This window comes from Pteronotus mesoamericanus, unplaced genomic scaffold, assembly GCF_021234165.1.
Source record: "Pteronotus mesoamericanus isolate MK-2021 breed Mesoamerican mustached bat unplaced genomic scaffold, CSHL_Meso_final contig_347, whole genome shotgun sequence".
Taxonomy (NCBI): domain Eukaryota; kingdom Metazoa; phylum Chordata; class Mammalia; order Chiroptera; family Mormoopidae; genus Pteronotus; species Pteronotus mesoamericanus.
Window position 1 is genome coordinate 12,951,863 of NW_026555137.1, and position 21,860 is coordinate 12,973,722.

Here is a 21,860-nt window from a genome sequence, read left to right on the forward strand (position 1 = left end):
CCCCAAAACGGGAGATTCATTCCTTGGCCCCTGTTTCTGGCTTGGTGCCTCGGCTGTGTATAAAACAGGAAAGACACTCCTTGCCAATGGATATAAATGGTTTTATATTTACTCATTGAAACGCTGCACTGGGTAAAAGGGCTGTTGCACTTAAAATCTCAACACTTTACAAATCCACATTCTTTTGTTTTTTTCACTTACCAGCCCTCAAAAAGAAATGGTATAAACCCAGTTAAGTACTTTTTACTGACTGAGGTAATAAAAATCAAGGGTTTTACAGTCGGTCACCAGGCACCAGCTTTCCTCGCCCAGGTGAGTCGCTGTTGGAAAGGCTGAGCCCAGGGCTCCGTGAAGGGCTATGTGAGCTCACAGGTGTCACATCTACATTCCAACATCTGTTCTATTCTTAAGTCGGCCTCTAGTCTCTATCTCCTTCCAGAAAGCTCAAACCCAAGGCACAACACCAAATCCGCTATCCTCCTCCCTGCCTCTGAGCTCCACCCAAATCTGTGTCCCCCCCCCCCCCCCCTGCAGTTAACACTGTCCCCATCCATGAAGTGGCCACGTGCCTCCTGAGAGCACTCGGAACAGGGCGGTCACTCTGCAGGCCACCAGAGTGACTGTCTGATTCCTGCATGGGCTCACCTGTGTTTCACCTCTGCTCCTTAACTGCCTGTCCTTCAAGGGACTTCAACAGGACTTGCCGCTGACCAACAGGCATTGCGTGAGAACTCGTAGGGCAGTATATTTGGGAAATGAACTGATGGAATTAAAAACTGAAAGCGGGTATTGTTTTGTATGAAAAACCCTAAATTCTGTAATACATGAACCGACCGGGATCTTGTCTAATGAATAATCGTCAACACTTGCATCCATCTCTGAAGAACGAGAGCACTTTTCAAACCTTATCCAAAATAATTTTTATGCCATTCTAATAGATTGAAACATTTTCTTCCTGAGTGTAACCGCAGGAAAGTTAAAAATACAGAGGTAAATTGATTGACTCAATGTTACAAACTAAGTCAGTGGCAGAGAAAGACCTAAACCCAAACTGTCCTAAAGAAAGAAGGTCCCTGCTTGTGCTAGTCTGTCCTTGACTTTTAAGGGCCTGCCTAGGAGACTTTTAATACCACTTGGTAGAATTTAATACTCTATTTAAGAAAACAGTCCCCAAATATAGTTAAGCATCGTGAGTGAATTACAAAGATGATTTTTGCTAATTGCCCCTCAAATAAACATGTCTTTATCTTTCAGACTCTTACTTTCTAGGGCGAACTACATGCTGAAGTCACAATGACATCTCTTGTTCTTATTAAACTTAACTCCTTCTGTGCCTGAGAGCTACAGGGGCCCACAGTTTGCTCATAAATCCAGCTCTCAGAAGGAGGAGGGCCTTGTCGATGCGCTCCATGGGCCTCCATCCGCGGTGACCAAGAGAACATAGCGTTTGTTTGATTAAAATGTCGCAAACTTTGAAGAGGTAATGAAAATTGTGCCTAACCTGAGGGTGCCCACACTTTAAAAATGGAAAAAATAACTAAAAGTATTATTCCCAGAGACACGCGGAATATTTTTAGTTAAAATGGAGGCCCCATGCCTTGTTACTGCTAATAAAATAATCCAGATCGCCATTGGTTCTCATTAAGTCCTGTGCACTCCCTGCACCAAAGGTCAGTTCCATTGTGTCAGGTCACGTAGAAAACCCCAGGCACCTGGGGCACAGAGTGGTATTCCTGCATGCACTTAGCGTGATCTCACGCGACTGCCCATGTTGGTATGTGTCCAACACTCCTTCTGGACTCCGACAACATGATCGGCTTCTCAGCGTCTCTTTTATTTCATCACGTAACTAAAACTGGCAAATATACTGAGTTGCCTCCTATAACCCTGTGAATGAATTTCCCAGGCTGTTCAATAAAACCCAAAATCTACCTTGTCACAACTCCACAAAACATGCGGGATGGATTTACGTGTCAATGTTTGTTTCTTCTTCCCGTGGATTTCCTTCCCTTCCTCCACTTTTGTGAGAACGGTGTATTTTGATTTACCTTTGCACACAAGAGCACTCAAACAAGAAGCTCTTGTAAGAACATCTCCTCAAGAATGTTCTAGAATGACCTGGTAGGCTACAACTTGTTAGGATTTCCAAATATCAGATGCTGTCTCTTCAAGAACCAAGGTTCTCCCAAATGCTTCACATGGTCTAGTCTGCTCACACAATTTCACAGCACCCCACAGTCTTCCTGGTGGAAGAATAAATTACGAATGTATGTGTTGTTGTTAATATCTGTATCCTCCATTAGAATATAAGCTCCATGTAGACAAGGACTGTGGGTATGTGTTATTTCATTGCTGCGCTTAACTCAGGGCCTGGAATGCCATAGGCAATCAAATATTAATAAGTGATCAAAAGAGCAAATAAATCTGTGAGTGAAAAAACAGCGTAACATTGAAGGAGTGAAAGAAGCTTTTAGGAGCCCTGAGATTTATTCTCGGGGTGTCCTGCTGGGTCTATCATCAAACTACCAAATGTCATGCTGACAACAATGCGCCAGTTAATTATTCCTGAGATCCGTTCGGGATTCACAAAACCAATTCTCTCGGTGGTAATTTTCCACTTTCAGAATTTTACAGTGTCTGCGGGTATTTGTTTAACTCTTGCCTATGAAAACATCCATGTGCGTGTATCTGAATAAACAGATGAGGAGAACAGATGCAGTTATTCCTAAAGTCCACTACTCGCAATCACAGTATTTCAAGCCGCAAGAAATTTAAATTAGAAAACGCCATTGAACAAACCCTATCAGAAATCTCACGGCAATCCACTGTGTTCTTGCTATTTCTAACAACTGATAAAAACTCTTTGAAGTGCAAGAGTAAATATTATCATTTGATAGCACTTGGACCCAACAGCGCAAATACGGTCGCATTGTGCTGCACCCCGGGGCGCCGGGCGCACACCCGGCCGGGAGGGTTGCCGTGGAGAACCCGGTGCGCGCGGGGCCGGAGCCGTCCAGGAGGCAGCCCGGCTCCGAGGGCTGTTCCCCCCCTTCATCTTCCTCAGACAGACAGAACGTTAGGGGGAAACGCTGGCTTTCCAATAGGTGTCTCTGTGTTTGTGATCCTGGGAAGAAGGAAGGACCACAAACAGGCCACGAGAAACGCTAACTCCATTTGCTTTCACGTCCACCACCGGTATTTCTGCACAGGACCGCGGGTGGCGTGGGGAGAAAAATCCAAGGAGTCAGCGGGCCAGCAAGGACTCCTGGGGCGGGGCGGAAAGGCAAGGCTCCCAGAAGCCAGGGTCAGCGCGTCTCCGGCCCGCCACCAGCAAAGGTCTGCGGATGCGCGGGGCGAGGGTCTCCGCACTGCGCAGGTCCAACAGGACAACCGGGCAGGTGCGGAGATCGCGGGGAGGGACTCTACGGAGTGGAGGACAGAAGGACAAGTAACCTGGGGCATCTCCCGCGGGCTCTGAGGCCTGAAACCGTGGAAAGCCGCCCAAGCTCTGCGCCCCAAGGTCTCCTGGAAGACGCGCGGCGTCGCCCCGGACCCCAGGCCCGAAGCTGCCCACCCGCGGCAGCGTCCCCGGGGGTGCGGAGCAGCCCCCGCGCCGCCAGGGCTCCTCCGGCTTTAGCGAGGGGCGCAGCGGCTGCGCGACGGGCAGCTGCCTTGGGCTGCGGGGCTGCGGAAGGCCTGGGCCGCGCCCGCCTGCGCCAGCCGGCCCCGGGCCGCCCGCCCGCCCCTCGCGGCGCTCACCTTGCCGGGGAAGGGCCCCGGGAGCAGCAGCTTCAGCGCCTGCCTCTTCAGCTCCACCAGGCGGGCGTTGCAGTTCTCGCACCAGACGCCGCGGTCCGAGCCGGGGGAGGAGCCGCCACCGCTGCCCGAGCCGGGGGAGCCAGTGCCGAAGCCCGGCGAGCCGCCCAGGGAGCCTGGCGAGCTGGTGCCAATGCCTGGGGAGGCGGGGCCCGGGGAGCCGGTGAAGGAGCTCGGGGACGAGGTGCCCGAGCCGGGGGACGGGGTTCCCGACGAGCCGAGCGCGGAGCCTGCGCCCTCGGGGGTGGGCCGGCTGCCGGCACGCGACTCCTCGTACGCTTTCCGGTACCAGCTCTCGGGGGAGAAGGGTGCCGCGGGCTTGGTGGGCGAGCAGACTTCATTCACCTGCGGGGAAAGACGCGCCGGTGTCAGGGGCGCCCTCCCGGGGATCTCTGCACCCCCAAGGGCCCGGCCGAGCGCCAGCGGCGCGCTTTCGGGACCTCTCCGAGCCCTGTGTCCAAACGTGTCTCGTTAGCTGTCCTTAAGTGAGTCCCCACAGCCCCGGTGGCGGAGAAGGAGATGGCTCGCGCAAGGGGCTCCAATCGTATCTGAAGGGGAACCCATAGATTCAGAGCCCCGTGCTTTTGAACCCGACACCCACCCAGCAAGAGGCCCGGTTCAAGATTCTGGAAGCCGCTATCTCGGGGCGGGGGTGGCGCTGAAGGGGGGGTTGTGACTTCTGGATTTTTATTCATTCATTCAGGGTCCAGCCCTCGGATCCTGAAGGCACAGGGAAAAGATCCCAAAGGAACGGCAGAAAATTCATGGGAAACCCTCCCATTTGGTATAACTCTCCCTTTAAGTGCAGGAATGCTGCAAAAGTTAGGGGTGCGGGGAAGGGGAGGCACGAAAGCACTGGAAAAATTCCCAGGGCCAGGCGAGTGTGCGGGAGTCCCCGCCGGCAGACCCGCCTCCGCGCACGCACAGCCGCCGGCGGCGCCTCTGCAGCCGGAGGAGAGCTCGGAGCCGCCCTGCAGCACCGCGTGGCTCCCGGGAAGGGGGTACCCCGGCCGGCGTGGGTCTGAGGACGCGTCTCCTCATTGCACCCGTCACGACTTACCCCGTATTTCTTGCCCCTGGTGGAAACCGCAAGCCTCTCTTTATTCCCAGCTACCGAATTCATGGTGGCTTTTCCAGAAGAGAGAGTGTCTAAATGTTCCACCAGCACTACATCCACAAGGTCCTCCAACCCAGAAGGCCCCCCAGTTATAGGGGGCTGTCCTTTGGCCCTCAAATCAAGGTTTCTTATTGGGGGGAGGGAGGATAAAAGGAAATGGGCCCCAGAAGTAATAGCACCAATTTGCAGAAAGGGTTGGAGTGGGTGGTTTATCCTTTCTTCAAATACTGCTTTTCCTCATCCTCTTCTGCCTCCTCCAGTCGCACGTTCTCTGTTCACGGTCACATCCAGATAATTGGCATTTCTCTCGGCCAAGTCAGTCCGCGATCCTCCGCCAGGGAAGAGAGGCTCACAATCAGGGCACGTGGCCGCCTCCGAGAAGGTGGACGAGCCCTCGCCTTGCCCCCGCCGGCGCGCCAGCTGTGGGAACTTGTCTCCTTCACGCAGCTTGGTAACTGAGTTCAAAGAAATTCTCCCAAAATATAAAGATCCAGACTCGGGGAGGAGCCTCGGCGTGTCGCGGAGCCAATATCCGCCGGCCGGTTCTGCCTGACAGTTGCGCGAGGGCAAGGAAGGGGGCGGCTCGGCGGGGCCGGGCGCCGTCCGCGGTCAGGGCGCGCGTGTGCGCCCGGGCGCAGCGCAGAGCTTGGGGACCCGCGGCCCCGCCGCCCGGGAGCCCGCCGCCTGGCTGCCGCCGCCGCCGCGCCGCCCGGGCTCCATTTTAGGTTGCGGCGCTGCTGCCTGACATTGAGAGGCCGAGAGCCGGCTAGGGGTGGGGAATCGTAAATCTCCCTCCTTGCGGGGAAGTTCCCCGTGAGTGGCCCGCGTCCAGGGCTCTAATGAAACACCGCTGCGCGCGCGACTGGAGCCGAGGGGCCGCGCCGAGCCAGCGGGGCTGGACAGAAATGAGCCCGCGCCTCCCCCGCCCCCAAGTTCTTTCTCTTCCAGGCGAGGCTTGCAGTTCTGCCTTTGAAACGCCGGGTAAGAGGGATTGAGTCACAAACAAGTCCGCAAACACGCCAGGTCCTCCCTCCGCCCTTTGTTCTCCCAGAGCTGCCCTGCAAACCTTTTCTGGAATGGCCCTACCGACCCCCGGCCGGCCACGGGGCCCCCCTCCCATCCGCAGCGGGCGGACTGGGGTCCCCACCCGCCCAGCCCCTATCTGCGAGGTGCCCAGCCGCCCAGCGCTGGGGCCGGTGAGCCCGGGATCCAGAGGGTAGCCGCGGGGCAGGGGAAACTGAGGGTTTCGCTGCGCCGCACACGCGCAGCGCGACGGTGCGGGCCTGGGAAGGAGGGTGTGTGCGAACTGGCCTTGGCCTCGCCGGGCCGGTCCCCTCGACACCCCTCCTCCCTTGTCTCCCCGGGCGTGGGGCCCGCGGGGTCCTGGGAGCGCCAGTCATCGCCCCCCTCGGACCCCCCACCCACCCCGGCGCAGCGCCCAGGAGCGCAGGAAGCCGGCATATGCTGGCTCCACACGTGACTGCTCCAGGGTGTCATTTTTCATTTCCCAGGAGTACATTTCTTCTGGTAAGCCAGCAGGTCTGTTTTGTTGTGACCTTTAATTAACACCCCGCGAGACGCCTCTGGAAGGACCGGCCCAGGGTGGGGATCACGTGAGGTGTAATGGCATCTCGGCGACCGGGAGAGACCCGGCCTGCCGGGTAGGCGAGGGCGCAAAAGGGTTTGGGGCTTTTCAGTCCCTAGCTTCCTCCTGTGATATGCAGGGGGCGAGAAGGCCACATTCTGGGCTGCTGGAACCCCGGGGCGACGCCCCCCCGCCCCCCACACACACACCCTGCCTGCCGCGGGGGAAATTCCTTCCGCGCCTCTCTGCGCCGCCATCCACCCACCCTCCTGCCCGCCACCGCCCTGGCGTGGGAATATTTCACAGTCACCGCAGCGAAGTTAGGAGGTCAAAATGAAGATGTCGGGAACAGTGTGGAAGTTTCCATTGCGTTCCTACTTCCAATTTAAGAGCGTTCACGTCCAGAGCAGACCTCGGGCGGGGGCGCGCAGGTACGCTCCCAGCAGGCCCATGCCCGACTCCAGCCGCAGCGGTACCCGGGCAGGTGCCGCGGGAAACAGCATCGCCATTAGCTACGCGCTGCTTAGCAGCCGAAAAGCGGCGTGTGGCCTGATGACAGGGACATGCGGCAGGTTGGGAAGGTGGGGTGTCAAGAGGAGAGCTACAGGGGAGCTGCGAGATACACCTTGGAGACAGAGACCAGAGCTGGTCCGATTTGCATCCGCACGTAGCTGAGTCCCTAAACCGTGTTTGTGATCTCGGAGCGCCCTCTGTTGGTCACAACCGGAGGTCCCGCAAGGGAGTTTGATTTGAGGCTTTTTAAAAATGGACGTAAAATTTACATACAGAGAAGTGTACAAATTTTAAGCGTACGATTATATGACTTTTGATAAAAGTATACTCCCAGTTAACTTACACCCTAAGGTGTAAATTTCCATTACTCCAGATAGTTCTCCTCTGTCTCTTCCTAGGCGAACCCCATCCCTCACACACAAGCCCTGCTCTGATTTCTATCATCATAGATTACTTTTGCCTGATCTTGAACTTTTTATTCCTAAAAATTTATGCAGTATGTATTTCTAGTGGGTTTTTTTTTTTTTTTTTTGCTTAACGTAAGATTCTTGAGCCTCACGTTGTAGCTAGTATTCCTCTGATTTCTATTTGTACTGTTTTCCATTCCTGTCTCTCCTGCCTTCTTAATTAAATACTTTTTATTATTCTGCCTTCATCCTTTCAGCCCTAATGATTATAATATAAATCTTTAATTTATCATGGGCTACGTAGAGTTAACATTGTGCCACTTTGCCCCAAATATAAGAAACTTGCAACAGTGTAATTCCATTTTATTTCCCTTCTTTGTGCTACTATTTTGATGTTTTATATAGACATACATTACAAAACTCACAATACAATCTCATCAATTTTACTTTAAACAATCTGTTGTCTTTTAGTGAAATGAGAAAATTTTAAATACATAGTTTTTATATTTACTGAGTTTTGCCATTGCTGGGACTCCTTTTTTTTCCCCCTCCTAAAGAGCCAGCTTCCCTACTGGGTCATTTCCCTTCAGACTAAACAACTTCCTATAGCAGCATTTCTTGCACTGAGGGTCTCCTGGCAATATATTCTCTTAGCTTCTGCTGATCTGAAAATGTCTTTGTCCCACTTTTTGTGTTTGAAGGCTAATTTAAATGGACGTAGAATTCTTCATTGACAGTTATTTTTCTTTCAGCTCTTTAAAGATGCCATTCATTGCCTTTTGGCCTTCCTTGACAGTCAGGAGTAATTCTTATGGGAGTTTTCCTCTATGTATTATGTCTTTTCTTTTTCCCCTCTGGATTCTTTGAAGATTTTTTTTTTTCTTTACCATTGGTTTTTAGTGGTTTGATTCAGGTATTCCTGGATGTAGTTCTCTCTGTATTTGTTCAGCTTAGGGTTTGCTGAATTTCTAGGACCTAAAAGTTGATCTGTAAGTTTTTCACCAGATTGGGGGAATTTATGATTCTCCTGTAAGCTGCTGAGGCCCGTTCATTATTTCAACCTTTACCCCTCGTCTTCAGGTGAGGTAATGGCCGCTGGCCCTTTGTCAAGCTTCCACCCCTGCTTCTGTTAGCTCCGGACTCTGCTGGGCCTATCCAGCGAGTTCTTCCTTTTAGATATTGTACTTTTCCAACAAAAGCAGACATACATAATATAGTTTCCAATTACCTGCTTCTTTGTCCTTTAAGTCCTTGGACATGGTTGTAATCACTGTTCGAAATTTCTTGCCTGCTAATTCCAACGTCTGGCTCATTTGAGGGTCACTTTCTATTAACTGATTTTTCTCTTGACTCTGAATCACATCCTCCTGTTCCTTTCAGATGCGGTAACTTTTAACTGTATGCTGCATAGTGTGGGCATTACAACACAGAGACACTAGATTCCATTCCCTCCCCGTGGGCAGTATTGGTTTTGTTCTAGCAGGCAGGTAGGTTCGTGGTGGACCACCTTGAACTTGTGGGAGCGCGGCTTTATGCTTTGTTAGAGCGGTCCTGTTCAGGTTCTGCCTTTAGATCTCAGAAAAACCCCTTAGTCTGGGACTCGTTCTTCGCCCCTAAAGTGCGGCGCGGCTGGGGTTTCAGCGGACGCGGGCCCCTCTCGCTGGGGACTTGTGCTCCGAGCTCTGCTCCCCTGCAGAGACAGCAGCTGAAATCTGCTCATCTCTTTCGGTTTCTAGATGCTTCTTTCCTGTGGACTCTCACATATATGCAAAATTCTAAACTATCACCCAAGGAATTGAGGGAAATTTGATGTGGACTTCGGGCTTGCTTTGGCCCTCGAAGCATCTCCCTCCTCCCTTTCCAGCTACAGCCCTGGCGGCAGCAAGTGATAAGGCCTCTGGCCTGTGAGAGGGGTCTCGCTGGGTGATCATCGCCACTCCAGGGGACCGGAAGCACCGCCCCCGGCCCCCACCTCCGAACTTCCTTTCAAGGATGGAGTCCTGGGGTCCAGGGCGGCCTTGCCTGCCTCGGGCCACTCCCCGGTGCCCTTAGGAGGGCTTTATGCTGTTCTGGTTCCCGGCTGTAATTGTTTTCTTTGGCAATTTCAGCTGCATATAAAGTACTCCCTAATTTTAGTTATAATGGGGGCTTTTACAAGTCCACCTTAGGTTTTTAGAATTCTTATAGTTTAAAGGGTTTTTATTCTGTGGGTTAACAGCCTAAAGGGTTAGTCTTTAAATAAACTAGCTATAACTTTGTTTTCCATTATACCAAAGAATTCTAATGATGCAACCAAACCCTGACACATAGATAATAGATGATAGATATGTGATAGATACATAGATTTCTCATGTCTTCATATTTGAAAATACTGACAGCATTAGTTCAAGATTTAGCTTTAAAAACCCACTCATTTTATGAATGAAAAAATTACATACTGGCTTCTAAAACTCAAGAGCTTATATAAACACCAATTTATTTATTCCATTAATACCCCTGGGTGAAAAACAGTATTTCCCTGTTATATCTCTAAGCACAACATGCAAAAAATTAAGGTCCATTACCTGGCTGAAAATGAAATCCTTATTCCATAATCTTGTTGCTTAATTATTAAATGCACATGACTTCTACTGGGAATGCTTCATGGCACATTTATATTTTCATAAAATGCAATTGGGTTTGCTCATTATTTATACCTCAGGAGTGAGTAGCTCATTACTTTTATAGCTAAAACATATTATGTCACTGTGTTTTTGAAGTCTAAAAGTATAAATCAGAAATAAAAAAACCAAAATCAGGCTGGCAACTTCTGACTGCTAAGCAGAGGACAGACTAGGACAGATTCCATTCCTCTTTAATATTTGTCTTCCGAAGTAATTTCCAGATTGGTTGCCAACAGAGCCAGTGGGTGCATGTGCCAGAGACGGCTGTGTTTCTCCTTAAAAAATAATTAAAGCAGCTTACAGTGTCCATGTGGTATCCTGATGAATATGCAAACAATATTTGCATACGATCTACCGGTGTTCTGGGGACCATAGGACCACGCACCGGCTGCCAGGGTCCTCAGCAAGCTGGTAACTTGCATTTGTGGACTTGGTCACTATTGCAGCCTAGGAGGCGGTTGCTGAGCTGGGAAAGACTTTCCCCACTTAGCCTCTCACTTCAGTCCTTAAGCATTTTATCCTCATAAATTCCTTTCATGCTAGATTCCAAAGTTGAGCGTTGATTTCAGTTTAAAGTTGATAGTTCAGAAGACAAAGGTATGGAAAGAGAAAGGGCGTGAACCAAATTTATGTGACCAGAGTGATGCCTTTTTGTGGAGAAGGGGAGCAGGGGGAAATGTGCTATTTTTATTTTGCTTTCAGGTTGGGAAAAAATACCAGGTACTGAAGGCAGAGAGGAGGGTCAGACAGTGAGCGCTCAGCCCAGTGACACGGGGCCCGACGTGACTGCCATGGACTGTGCTGTCACCTCTGACAAGAAGCAGCCTGCTTTGAGAAGTGACCGTGGCATCTTCTGTGAAGAAAGAGAAACCACCGACATGTGCATCGTAGGGGATGGGTTTAATAGCTTACAGAGAGTGCAACACCATGCAGCCATGAAAAATGTGTTCATAAAAAATAATTTCATGAAAGTAATGGAAAGACATTGATGATATATTTGTATTAAGCATAGAAGAATTTAAGTATGAAACCAAGAGAAAATTATCTATGCATCAGGAAGAAAGGCCTAGAATTGAACATCAAAATATTAAGAGTATAACAGCTCTCTGGGAGTTTCCCACTCTGTTTTCTTAGACAAATGTAACATTATTATCTTCATTATTATAAGAAAAAGGTTACTAAAATAAAAAAAGAAATTAAAGCAAGTTCCAGTTTTTAGGAAAAGGATCACAAGGAGCCAAGATGTGGGTGCCCCACAAACATCCATGGTCAGCGTGCCCAGATGCACACACATACAGACACGTGTACATGCAAACACACATATATACATACATATATGCATAATTGCATGCCTAATCAAAGCTAGGATACAAAAAACAAAGCTGGAGGGGGAGATGGGTAGAGAATGTTGAAGATCAAAAATAAGTATTTTACAATAAAACAGAATGTTAAAGCACTTGAACAGAAAAAGGAAAAAAACTAGTTGTACTTCATTTATCTTTACAACTTCCTACATTTGGAGTTAGGAACGTAAGAGAAGGCCCCTCGAGCTCTTTAGAGGTGGGGTGCCTCGCTCAGGGACACAGGTCTAGCCAGGGGCCTGCCAGGGAGAAACAGACTTCCCTCTGGTTCCCAGCCACAAGCCACATGTGTGGCGCCTCGGTCCTGGAGCTGAAGCTCACGTTGGCAACAGGAGGGGCAGGAGAAGAGTGAAAGTCTAAGACACAGAATCAAACAAACCTCTACAGACCTCGCTGATGATCCTCTGATGAACTAGATTAGAACTAGAGCAGAATGTCATTGTGTGGAGGGGGCCAGGAAATGTTTTTATTTAAAATGTCTAAAACAACACTGCGGCAGGTCAAGTAAACAGGCCAGCAGGACAATGGAACAGACTCATAGTTAGAAGGAAGTCAGAGCAAAGTAAGAGATTCTGCTCGGAGCAGTCAGCCAGAGACCTTTGCGGGAGGTGACTTTGGGCCTTGCAGGATAGATTGGAGATTAGGAAAATCAAGCAAAGACATCAGAAAAGGGACAGGCACCCAGAAAAGAAAAGGACAGGAGGTCACAGCTGAGTCATTCTTCAGCACTGAGAGTGGCTGGGAGAGTATAGAGGGATGGAACCATGTCATGTAGTAGTCTGAATGCCAAGTTTAGGAGTTTGAATGTCAGGCACTGGAGAATACTGAGGGGTTTATGTAAGTGAAGCACAAGGCCACACGAGGGTGTTAATCTGGCAGCACTTTGTAAACAAAGGTTCAAGGACTAACACACAGAAGCAGGCACACCAGTGAGGCGGTCTCACAACTCCATAATTAGCCAGCCTAACCCAAGGGCAGGAGTCGCGGCAAAACAGTCCGTCAGAGAAGCTCCAGGAATGGCCAATAAGCACATGAAGCAATGCCCAACAGCGTTAGTCATTATGGAAGTGAAAACTTAAAACCACAATGAGATACCACTTTGTACCCACTGGAACGGCTGCAGTGAAAAGGACAGACAGTAACTTGGTGAGAATATGGAGTAATGGGGAACCCCCAAATATTGCTGGTGGGAATGTAAGATGGTGCAGTCACTTAAGAAAACGGTGTGGCAATTTCTCAAAACATTAAATATAAAGTTTTTGTACTACCCATCAATTCCACTCCTCAGTATCTATCTACTCAAGAGAAATAAAAGCATACATCTACACACAAGTTCATAACAGCATTGTTGATAATTGCCAAAAACTGGAAACAGCTGGTGAGTGGATAGACCAAATGTGATGTATCTTGTGCAATGGAGTATTGTTTAGCAATAAAAAGGAAGAAAACGACGACTCATGCTACAGTGTGGATGAACAGTGAGGCGGTCTCACACCTCAATAATTAGCCAGCCTAACCCAAGGACACTGGGCTCAGTGAAAGAAACCCGACATGAGAGACCCCATGTATTGTATTTATAGAAATACAACAGATTTCATTTATATAAAATGTTCAGAGTGGACAAAACTGGAGACACAGGAAGCAGATTAGTGGTTGCCTGAGGGTAGAGGTAGGAGCAGGAATTAACCGTGGGCGTGAGGGCTCTTACTGGGGAGATGAAAACGCTCTGAAACTGTCTTACGGCGGGCGCTGCACCACTCAGGACCTTTACCGAATTTGGAGTCAGGAATACAAGAGAGGGACCCCCAAGCCCTTTAGAGGTGGGGAGGGGCACAAAACAAACAAATGAACAAAAAACCTGTGCGTTTGAGCAGGGCGACTTTTTTATAGGCAAAATCTCTCTCAATAAGGCTGGTTTTAACAAGTGATGGGAGAGGTGAAAGCGAGGCTAAGGATGAGGAATCAGCTTCCGAGCGACCAGCACTCACTCAGCTGGGCTTGGAGGCTCAGCGCAGGCGAGGGGGACACTGGAGGGGTCACAGGAAGAGCAAAAGGGCAGGTGGGAGGAGGAAGACGTGTTTGACAGTGAAGAGATACGGCCACAACGGTCTCTTCCCACCGAAGCAAAATCCCCACAGACAGCGTTAACCACAGGGTCCACTTTCACGACAACCAGTGTGAGCCTCAGCTCCGGGGAGGACATCAAGAAACACTGGCTGATGGCTGCTGGCAACAGGAAACAAGTGAGAATACGCTCTTAGGGTCTCTGCCAGAAACCGCCAAAGTGAGGTGGCTACGGGGAGGGAGGGAACTGTCTAACCTAAGTGACAGGGGCCTCATCAGGTGAAGAGTGACAGGGAACAGGCCCTGGGAGTGAGAGCCACAGCCAGCCAGAGGGGGTGATGGGCAGACAGGCACAGGGAAGAGCTTCAAAGGCCGCGGTGGGGGGCAGGGAGCCACGTGAGGACCCCCGCTGGCAGGCTGAGCAACGTGCAGGAAGTGTGGAATCCCAGGAGACCCGCAGTGAGGGCTCAGTATCAAGACCCGAGTCTCTCCCCAGGCCTTTGTTGCCGCGTCCTTGATGGACGCCTCCCGGCTGCGGCTGCGTGGACCGCGGGGACCTGCGCAAGGGGTCTCTGGTCCCCGCTGAACTGCTGGAGCCTGCACGCTCACCGCAGCAACCACCCCTTTATTGCCTCCCCTTGATCTCACCCGCCACACAAGGTCCATCATCGCAGACCCCCAATCACCCAAGCATGTCCTCTCAGCGCTGCACCTTCGCTGGCAAACCCAGAGTTCTGATCCACGCCTCTGTGGCCAGCTCAGCTCACAGCTGGAAATGCAGTGGTTCGGGATGGATGGATGGATGGATGAACGGATAGATGGATGGATGGGTGAGTGGGTGGGTGGATGAACGATGGATGGGTGGGTGGATGGATGGGAGACATGACCTTAAAAAAAGAGGGGTCAGATGAGATAACTGGACACAAGGTGCTCCCGGGTTGGGGAAGAGTGGTATTCCCATGTTTCTTATAAAAAGGCTGCAACTGAGCCACAGCTGGGTAGCTCGGTTGGAGTGTCGTCCCAGCTTGCCAAGGTTGCAGGTTTGATTCCCGGTTAGGGCACATACAAGAAACCAGTGAGTGCATCAGTAATTGGAACAACAAATATTTCTCTCTCTCTCTCTCTCTCTCTCTGCCCCCTCCCCCTTCATCTCTCCCTAAAAATCAATAAATTAGAAGAAAAATTAAGGCTGCAGTTGAGATCAAGCTGTGATTCTCCTTGTTACTTTTCTAATATGAAAAAAATCAGTGGATTTATATTTAAAGCCTCATTTAAAGACAACAATACAAGTAAGTCGTGGAATTCAGGAATTATGGTTTCCACAGCAACATTCACGTGGCCACCCAACTACTAGTAAATAAATCAATGAAATTAGGCATTTATAATGCCCTTGACATTCAGCCATGTGCTAAGCAGGCATTCTACTGGTTTATAATTCCTTGCAGCCACCTGTGAGGGAGGCAGCCTCCTCACTCCCACATTAAGGAAACCAAGTCCCAGGCTGTGCCCAGAGAAGCCGGCCAGATGACCAGCCAGCTAATCGGCCTCTCCACGTGACCACAGGCAGCAGGGCAAGGTGTTGCTCGCAGCAGGGCTCAGGGTACCCGAGGGAGACCAACCATTGTTCAATGCCTGCCGCACACCAGGTCCTGCTAGTGAGCTTTCCAAAGCCCTGCCAATGAGGACTGAGTCACAGGCACCCAAAGGAGCCACCGTCAAAACCGGGAGCCTCAGTGTTTCCCATGGGAGAGAAGGGCTGAAGAGGGGACACGAAGAAAGACTATGTGGCCTCAGCCCAGCTGGCCTCTCTAGGACCAGCTTCACCACCTGCCCTGAACCACAAGCGCAGACTAAGAGAAAGAAAGAATTCCTCCCGTGAGAAGGGCGCTCAGAAGAATGAGGAGCAGAAGCCCCCGGGGCTCAGAGCCCAGGCACGCACCTGCGTACAAGGCCACCTCCCAAGAGCTTCGCTGGGTGGCAGGTGAGGAGGTCCACCAGAGGTGGCAGGGGTTTTCGTAAAGCTTTTACTGCAGCCAGTGTGAGTAAATCTCATCTCGCAGATGAACGCAGGCTCACAGATCGATGGCACAACCTGAGGCCCTAAGCCACAAGTCGAGTCACGTGGCCCATGGTCCCAAAGAAGGGAGGCCCGAGACCAGGGCTGGCTCTGGCCTTGATGTCATCTTGAAGAACATCCTTTAAGGAGTAAACAGCAACACACGAAATGCAGAGCCGAGCTAAAGTGCAATACGCTGCCAACACTCTCGAAGTGAAATCATATGTGAAAATGCAGAGACTCAAAAGTGTGAGAGAATAAAAAACTCAAAGGCAGACCCAAACCCTCCCGCTTCCTACCTCAGGGAGTTGGACTGTGAACACCAGATTCTGACGCTTACACAGCAGTTTTCCCTATGGGTCAAGGGAGAGATAAGAGGCTCCAAATTAACAGAAACTTCCACCACTGTAGAGCAGGCCCACTTCCTGCAGGAAGCCTTCCTCAGTTTGCCCAGGGTGTCCATGGCTTCCCAGTAGTCCCTCTGAGGACTACCCAATACCCCTAATTACTGCACATCACCCAGGTACAATGATCCAGCTCTGTCTGAGTGATCCATGTACAATTTCTTTTCATTTGCCCTCTTTTCCCTATGAATCGATTGCTCCTAAAGGCTCGTAAAGCCACTGTGCAGTGCTAAGGTACAAAACGATGGCTGCTTGTCCAACTTAAGATCTGAGACTTCTGCCCTGACCTGCTGTGGCTCAGTTTGTTGGTCGTCCCAAAAAGTGAAAGGCCGCCAGTTCAATTCCTGGTCCAGGCACATTCCCTTGTTGCAGTTCAGTCCCGTTAGGGGGCGCCCCCGTCCCTACCACCTCGGCCCAGCTCTGTGAACCACCACGCCCTCTGCCCCGCTGAGAGCTCCCCACACAGGTACAATGGCCTCTTTATATAATGCCTGCTGGGCATCAGAGCCCTCCACCAGCTATTATCATTCTGTTACAGCATGTAGCACCTTCCAGCCAGAGGTTTCTCGTCAGTTCCTAAAAGCTCTGGAAGATGATCAGCAGGGTTCTCCCAGGTCTCCAGAGGAAGCTGCAAGGCGAACTTCCAGGGTATTCAAGGGCATTCAGGAAGCCTCGCCGCCTCACTGGCTTCTGCACCCGCACAGCACAGCCCCCCGGCCCGTGGGCTGTTCTCTGCCCTCTTTTCCTCCCTTCAGTATTACCTCCTGGCTTCCTGGAAGGGACGAGACTGCAGTTTGAGTCTCTAAAATGCATTATAGGCACCATAGTTCCTTCCGACTCCCTTCTCATCTGTTTCTCACAGCAGAACTTGGATATTTTTGACTTTAAGATCTGTCAGTTGCCAATATAATATAAATATGGAGCAGAGCAGACCCATCCCATGGTTTCAAAATGATTCAAATTTGGGCAACCCTCACGCATCATGACTGTGGCCTGGCGGTCACTGTTTCCCATTCGAGGCACATTTAAAACTAAGTGGATCTGCTTTAGCTTCGCTGTTATCATTTTCCAGTAGGAGGAAGCCAGATTCGCGAACAACAAGCTGAATGTAAATTTCTTGACACCGGATATCTCTGAAGCATCTCAATATTGGTGAAAAGAAGGAAGAAAAACAGCACTCTTCTATGCCAGGCTTAGAGGCTTTTACATTGCAATTTCTGGATGTCAGAAAAAATCATTGCTGGCTTTGTAAGCATTAGCCACAAGAAGGGAGATAAAAACAAACTAATTTGTACCGCACAGCCCACAATCGAGAGTAAAAGAGCCAGGATTTTAGTATACCGTTCATCCGAGTGTTTAGTTGATAAAATATTTCTACAAGACCAGCTTTTACGCTACTTGGACAACATTAATCTTTGTATCTATAGTTTAAGACAAAGAAAGGTTTTAGCCAGATACTCAAGGTGGCTAAAAGCTTTAGAAAAATACAAAGATTTTATATTTGTGGTACCAAGTGGAAACGAGAAGCGCAGGCCCCTCCCTCTTGCCCCCTGAGGGCATCTCACGTTGGCACACAGCTGCTGGATGAGGCGTCCCAACCAGCTGGCCCTGGGGGCTCCGTGCACATGTGGCCTCTCCCTGAGACCACCTCCCTCCCAGGGGTGGGGTAAGAATTGGCAGAAGAGTTGTAAAGGCTGGGCACCGCCATTCATTTTCCTTTTATTAAAGGAGGACAGGAGTGGGGGACAGCGTTCGGTCTCCGCGCCTGGCCAGTGAACAGCCTGACCCCACTTGGCACGATGAGGTCTGTTAGCTGAATGCGCACGCGTGTCTCTTTCCACACCTTGACTCTTGGCTCCACCTTCACTTTGGCAACATGCAAGCACATAAAACCAAGACTGCGCCCTCTGCTGGCCACCCCTCTTCCTCCGTCGCCACCACCCCTCCGTGGCAGCCTGCAGGTTTCACGGCTTCCACATCCACTGGCGGAACGAGGAACTCCCTGGTCACCTTCCACTCAGCGTGGTTTTCCACCATTGGAGACGGTGCCCAGGGTCCACCTTTGGGACTTGGCTTTGCACCCGGCGCGGTGGGGCCTGCCCACCGAATCTCGCCAGCGCTCCACGGCTCTCAGGACCCCGAGCCCTTGCTGTTAGCCATGTATTTGGATGATGTCCTTCAGGGACTTAGAAATGCAGCTTTTCTTTAGAGTTAAGTTACTACTGTTTGAAAATAGTTCTATTTTCTGCACCATATGAATTCCTAACTCCTAGATTAAGGTAATTTTGAAGTTGTCTGGTTAATCCTAATTATTGTAGACATTAGCTAAATTTCTACCTGGTTCACAGCTCCAAATTCGGTGGAACCAAAGAGTGTTGTAGAATGACCAATTTCACATGGACGAAACACAGAAATAAGTCGCATACCTGAGTTGTGTGAGTGGTTTTCTTATTTTAAAATATACATTATTTTAAATACATCATTTATATTAAATACCAAAATAAAGTAAAATACATGTGTGTGTTTATTGTTTATTTAATGTGTTTAGGGAAGAATTATATTCAGAATTATTATAAATTCTTGCTGTATTTATTATCATGTAAGTAACTAGTTATTCTAAGTCATCTTTTCCCCTTATAACCCTATGATATTCGAAATCTGTTTTTATCAATTTGCAGCAGCTTCATTAAATCAAGCCCAAACACTTCACTTCCACCCCATGAAGAAAAAGATAGACTCGCTGGGACAGAAAGAGCAGCGTAACTGCTCATGCAAACCTGTGAATCACAGCAAGGTGAGGTGGCTTGCGCTTCTGAGGGGGGCACAGGGCTTTTAAACCCCACCTGTGCCACATGACGTTATAAAAACAAAGTGCATGTTCTAAAAAAAAGAAAACAAGAAGCATGTTTTTTAATTAAAGAAAAGAACCAAGCAAACTGCTATACAAACTGCATTTCAAAAAAATCAAGTAGCCCATGGAAGCAAACTACCCTTAATAAAGGAATTCCAGCACAGAAATACAGAAGACATGGTAGAATTTTTTTTTAAATCATCATTTTGCAACTCCTGATAAGAACAATGTTTATAGACAAGTATAGGGAAGGGCTGCTGGGGGACTTCCTATTGGCTGTATCAGGCTAATGGCAACCAAATCCGAGCAATAACAACAGACCATCTCCAGGGAAGCTGACTTGCAAAAATGCAAAAACAAAGCTGACCTTGAATTTGATCAAGCCTCTAGATTGAAAATTGGGCTACAGGAAATAAGGGATAGAGGCGCATGTCAAATAACACCACAGAAATCCAATCAGACAAATCCAAAATGTGGAAAATTCTGGAGAAACAATAACCAAGCTCTTCAACACATGGCAACAAGAAAAGGTTAAAAGACACATGAACCAAATGTAATGTGTGGACCTTGTGTGGATTCCGATAGGAATAAACCAATAGTAAAAAGGCATTTATGAAACATGATGGAAATTTGAACAACGATCACAGATGATATTAAAGAATCATTAAGTATTTTTAGTTGCAATAATGATTTCATGGTTATATAGAAAAAACGGGGGAAGGGTCCTTATCTGTTAAAGATAATATCAAAGTCCTTGCAGAAGAAATGATGGGATGTCTGGAATTTGATTTGAAATAATCCAGTAAGGGTGAGGGTGGAGGTAAAAGGGGCAATAAATAAAGCAAATCGGCCATATGCTGATGGCTCCCTTTGGTCGCCAGCACACCGGCCCGCCGAGATCTGGCCCCTTTAATTTCTAACGCTCCTCCCCGGGGCTCCCTCACCCGCCTCAGGTCACTGCCCCGGGGCCGCCTCCGCGGCCAGGACGTCCCGCGGCGCTCGTCCCGCGGCGCTCCAGCCGGCACAGGCTCCGTCGCACTCCTGCCCCGCGTCTCGCTCTGTTTTTCTTCTCAGTGCATATCCCTTCGTGACATGTATGTATCTGCTGATTTATTGCCTGTCTCCCCGGCTGGGACTGAGGTTGCCCAAGGGCAGGGGCTTTGGTTTACCTGCTGGAGCAATTGCACAACCCTGTCTATGAAATCCCTGAGGTCACTAGTTTTAAGAAAACAGCCTCCTTATTCCCAGAAATGCCACGAGTATCTGTACCTGCCTGCATTACATAATTTTAAAAAATTTACTACATAGAGAAAATATTTATATTCATCACTTAGCTATTTATTGAGCACTCTGTAATGACAGGTTCCTCTTATGACCCGTGCGGGTAGCTTTACTGCTCAGAGTAGCCCTGCAAGGTGGATATGATTCCTGCCACTGAATGGCCCAGCAACGGAAGTACAGACACAGCAAACGACTTTCTCCAGGTCATATGCCCTGGACCTGGCATGGCTGGGGTCCAAAAGCAGGTGCATTCTTTCCCCAAAGCCACGGTATAAAGAAAGCTATCCTAGCATGGACCTCAAACCACCCCATTCTGGAATATTCCCTCCCACTCAGTACCAGCAACATTAGGAGCACAAAGCCCACTGTGTCCTCCTGTCACTTCTATGAAGTCCTGCGAGCCCCACAGGCAGAGCTGCCCACTGTCTGCTCCGATCCCCAAGCCCTTGTTAACTGTGCTGTGTGATGGTGGCTCATGTCACTCATCACCTCCTCCGAGTGACAACCGCTCAGAAGGACAGTCCGCCTCTTGAATTCACACTCCGCCTGCGCCATTGCGCTTGGTGGGCTCCGTTTCCTGGCGGCAGAGGGGGCCTTGCTCCCGTGTGGCAGGAAACACTCGCGGCGGCTCAGGTGCGGCACCCCCTGGAGCCTGCCCAACAGAGTCCCCAGGACGGCTGCCCCGGGCCTTCACGGGGCTCAAGTCGCCAGTGGGGTACAAATTTTTAAAACTCAATGAGATACTATTTTTTGTCTATCAAACCGGTGAAATTAAAAATTAAAAAAAATACTGATGAGGGTTTGGGATATGGGAATAATCTTTCTCTGGGAAGAAACATTATTCACAACAGGCTTAAAAATAGGCCCCTAGCTCTTCAAAGGTGGCCTGATATTTCCACTTCTAAGAATGTATTCTAACCAAATAATTATATTAAGACTTAATTACCTGGATGTTTATAACAATTTATGAAAATAGAGAAAAACTGAAAATTATATAAAGGACCAGGAATAAAGAACTAGGTAAACAAATGAAGGTCATCCCAACAAATTAGATACCTTTCAGTGATTAAAATTTACACACCAGGTGAATACACATTAACGTGGAAATATTGTCCAGGATGTATTAAAGTGCAGATTACATACTAGCCTGTATATGTGAACCTGTAATAAGCGTGGGTCTATTTATTTCTCCTCCCCAGCAGCACCCTGACTTCTTGCTGGAGCGTATTCTCATCCCAGTTGGGCGTAGCTCGTGGTTGGATGAGTCCTAGCCTCATTCCTGCCTTCCACGAGGATGCCTAGGCACAGGGTCCTCCTCAGCAACCCGCAGTGTCTCTCTCAAGGTCAGGACTCTGGCCTGAGCTGGTGCAAAGCCACCCCCTGCGGCAGCCAGCAGTCCTGGGCAGGCTGTGCCCGCGCTAAGATGGCTGCCGTCTTGCTCCCTGCTTCTCCGCCCGAGAAGCTTGCCTGGCTCCTGTCTGTCCGGAGCCTGGGCCCCGGCTCCCGTGGGCTCTGTGAGTACCCCTTCCTAGGCCAGGTTACCTTCCAGTGCACCTCCTTTTGCTTCTGTTAAGCAGGCTTGTTTCTGTCCTTACAGTCAAGAACCCCAAACAGTCTATTCCACAGTGATATTTTAAAGTTACAGAGAGATACATGTTCATGGATTTTCTCTTCATTTTTGCTTGCTGGAATACAAATTGGTATTTTCCAATTTGTCTAATAGCTATGCATTGCTTTAAAAG

General features: G+C 49.5%; 2 protein-coding genes across 2 annotated transcripts in view; both read right to left on the reverse strand.

The window, feature by feature from the left end:
- KIF26B (kinesin family member 26B) overlaps positions 1 to 4,939 on the reverse strand; it is a 370,054-nt gene extending 365,115 nt beyond the window's left edge. Inside the window, exons 1-2 of the mRNA XM_054576682.1 lie at positions 4,877 to 4,939; positions 3,760 to 4,161 (exon numbers count right to left, since the gene is read on the reverse strand). Coding sequence (XP_054432657.1) covers positions 3,760 to 4,161; positions 4,877 to 4,939 — 465 coding nt within the window. The remainder of the gene's footprint in view (positions 1 to 3,759; positions 4,162 to 4,876) is intronic.
- The window catches only part of EFCAB2 (EF-hand calcium binding domain 2), a 216,614-nt gene that overhangs the window by 137,968 nt on the left and 56,786 nt on the right, over positions 1 to 21,860 (reverse strand). The gene's annotated exons all lie outside the window — the stretch shown is intronic.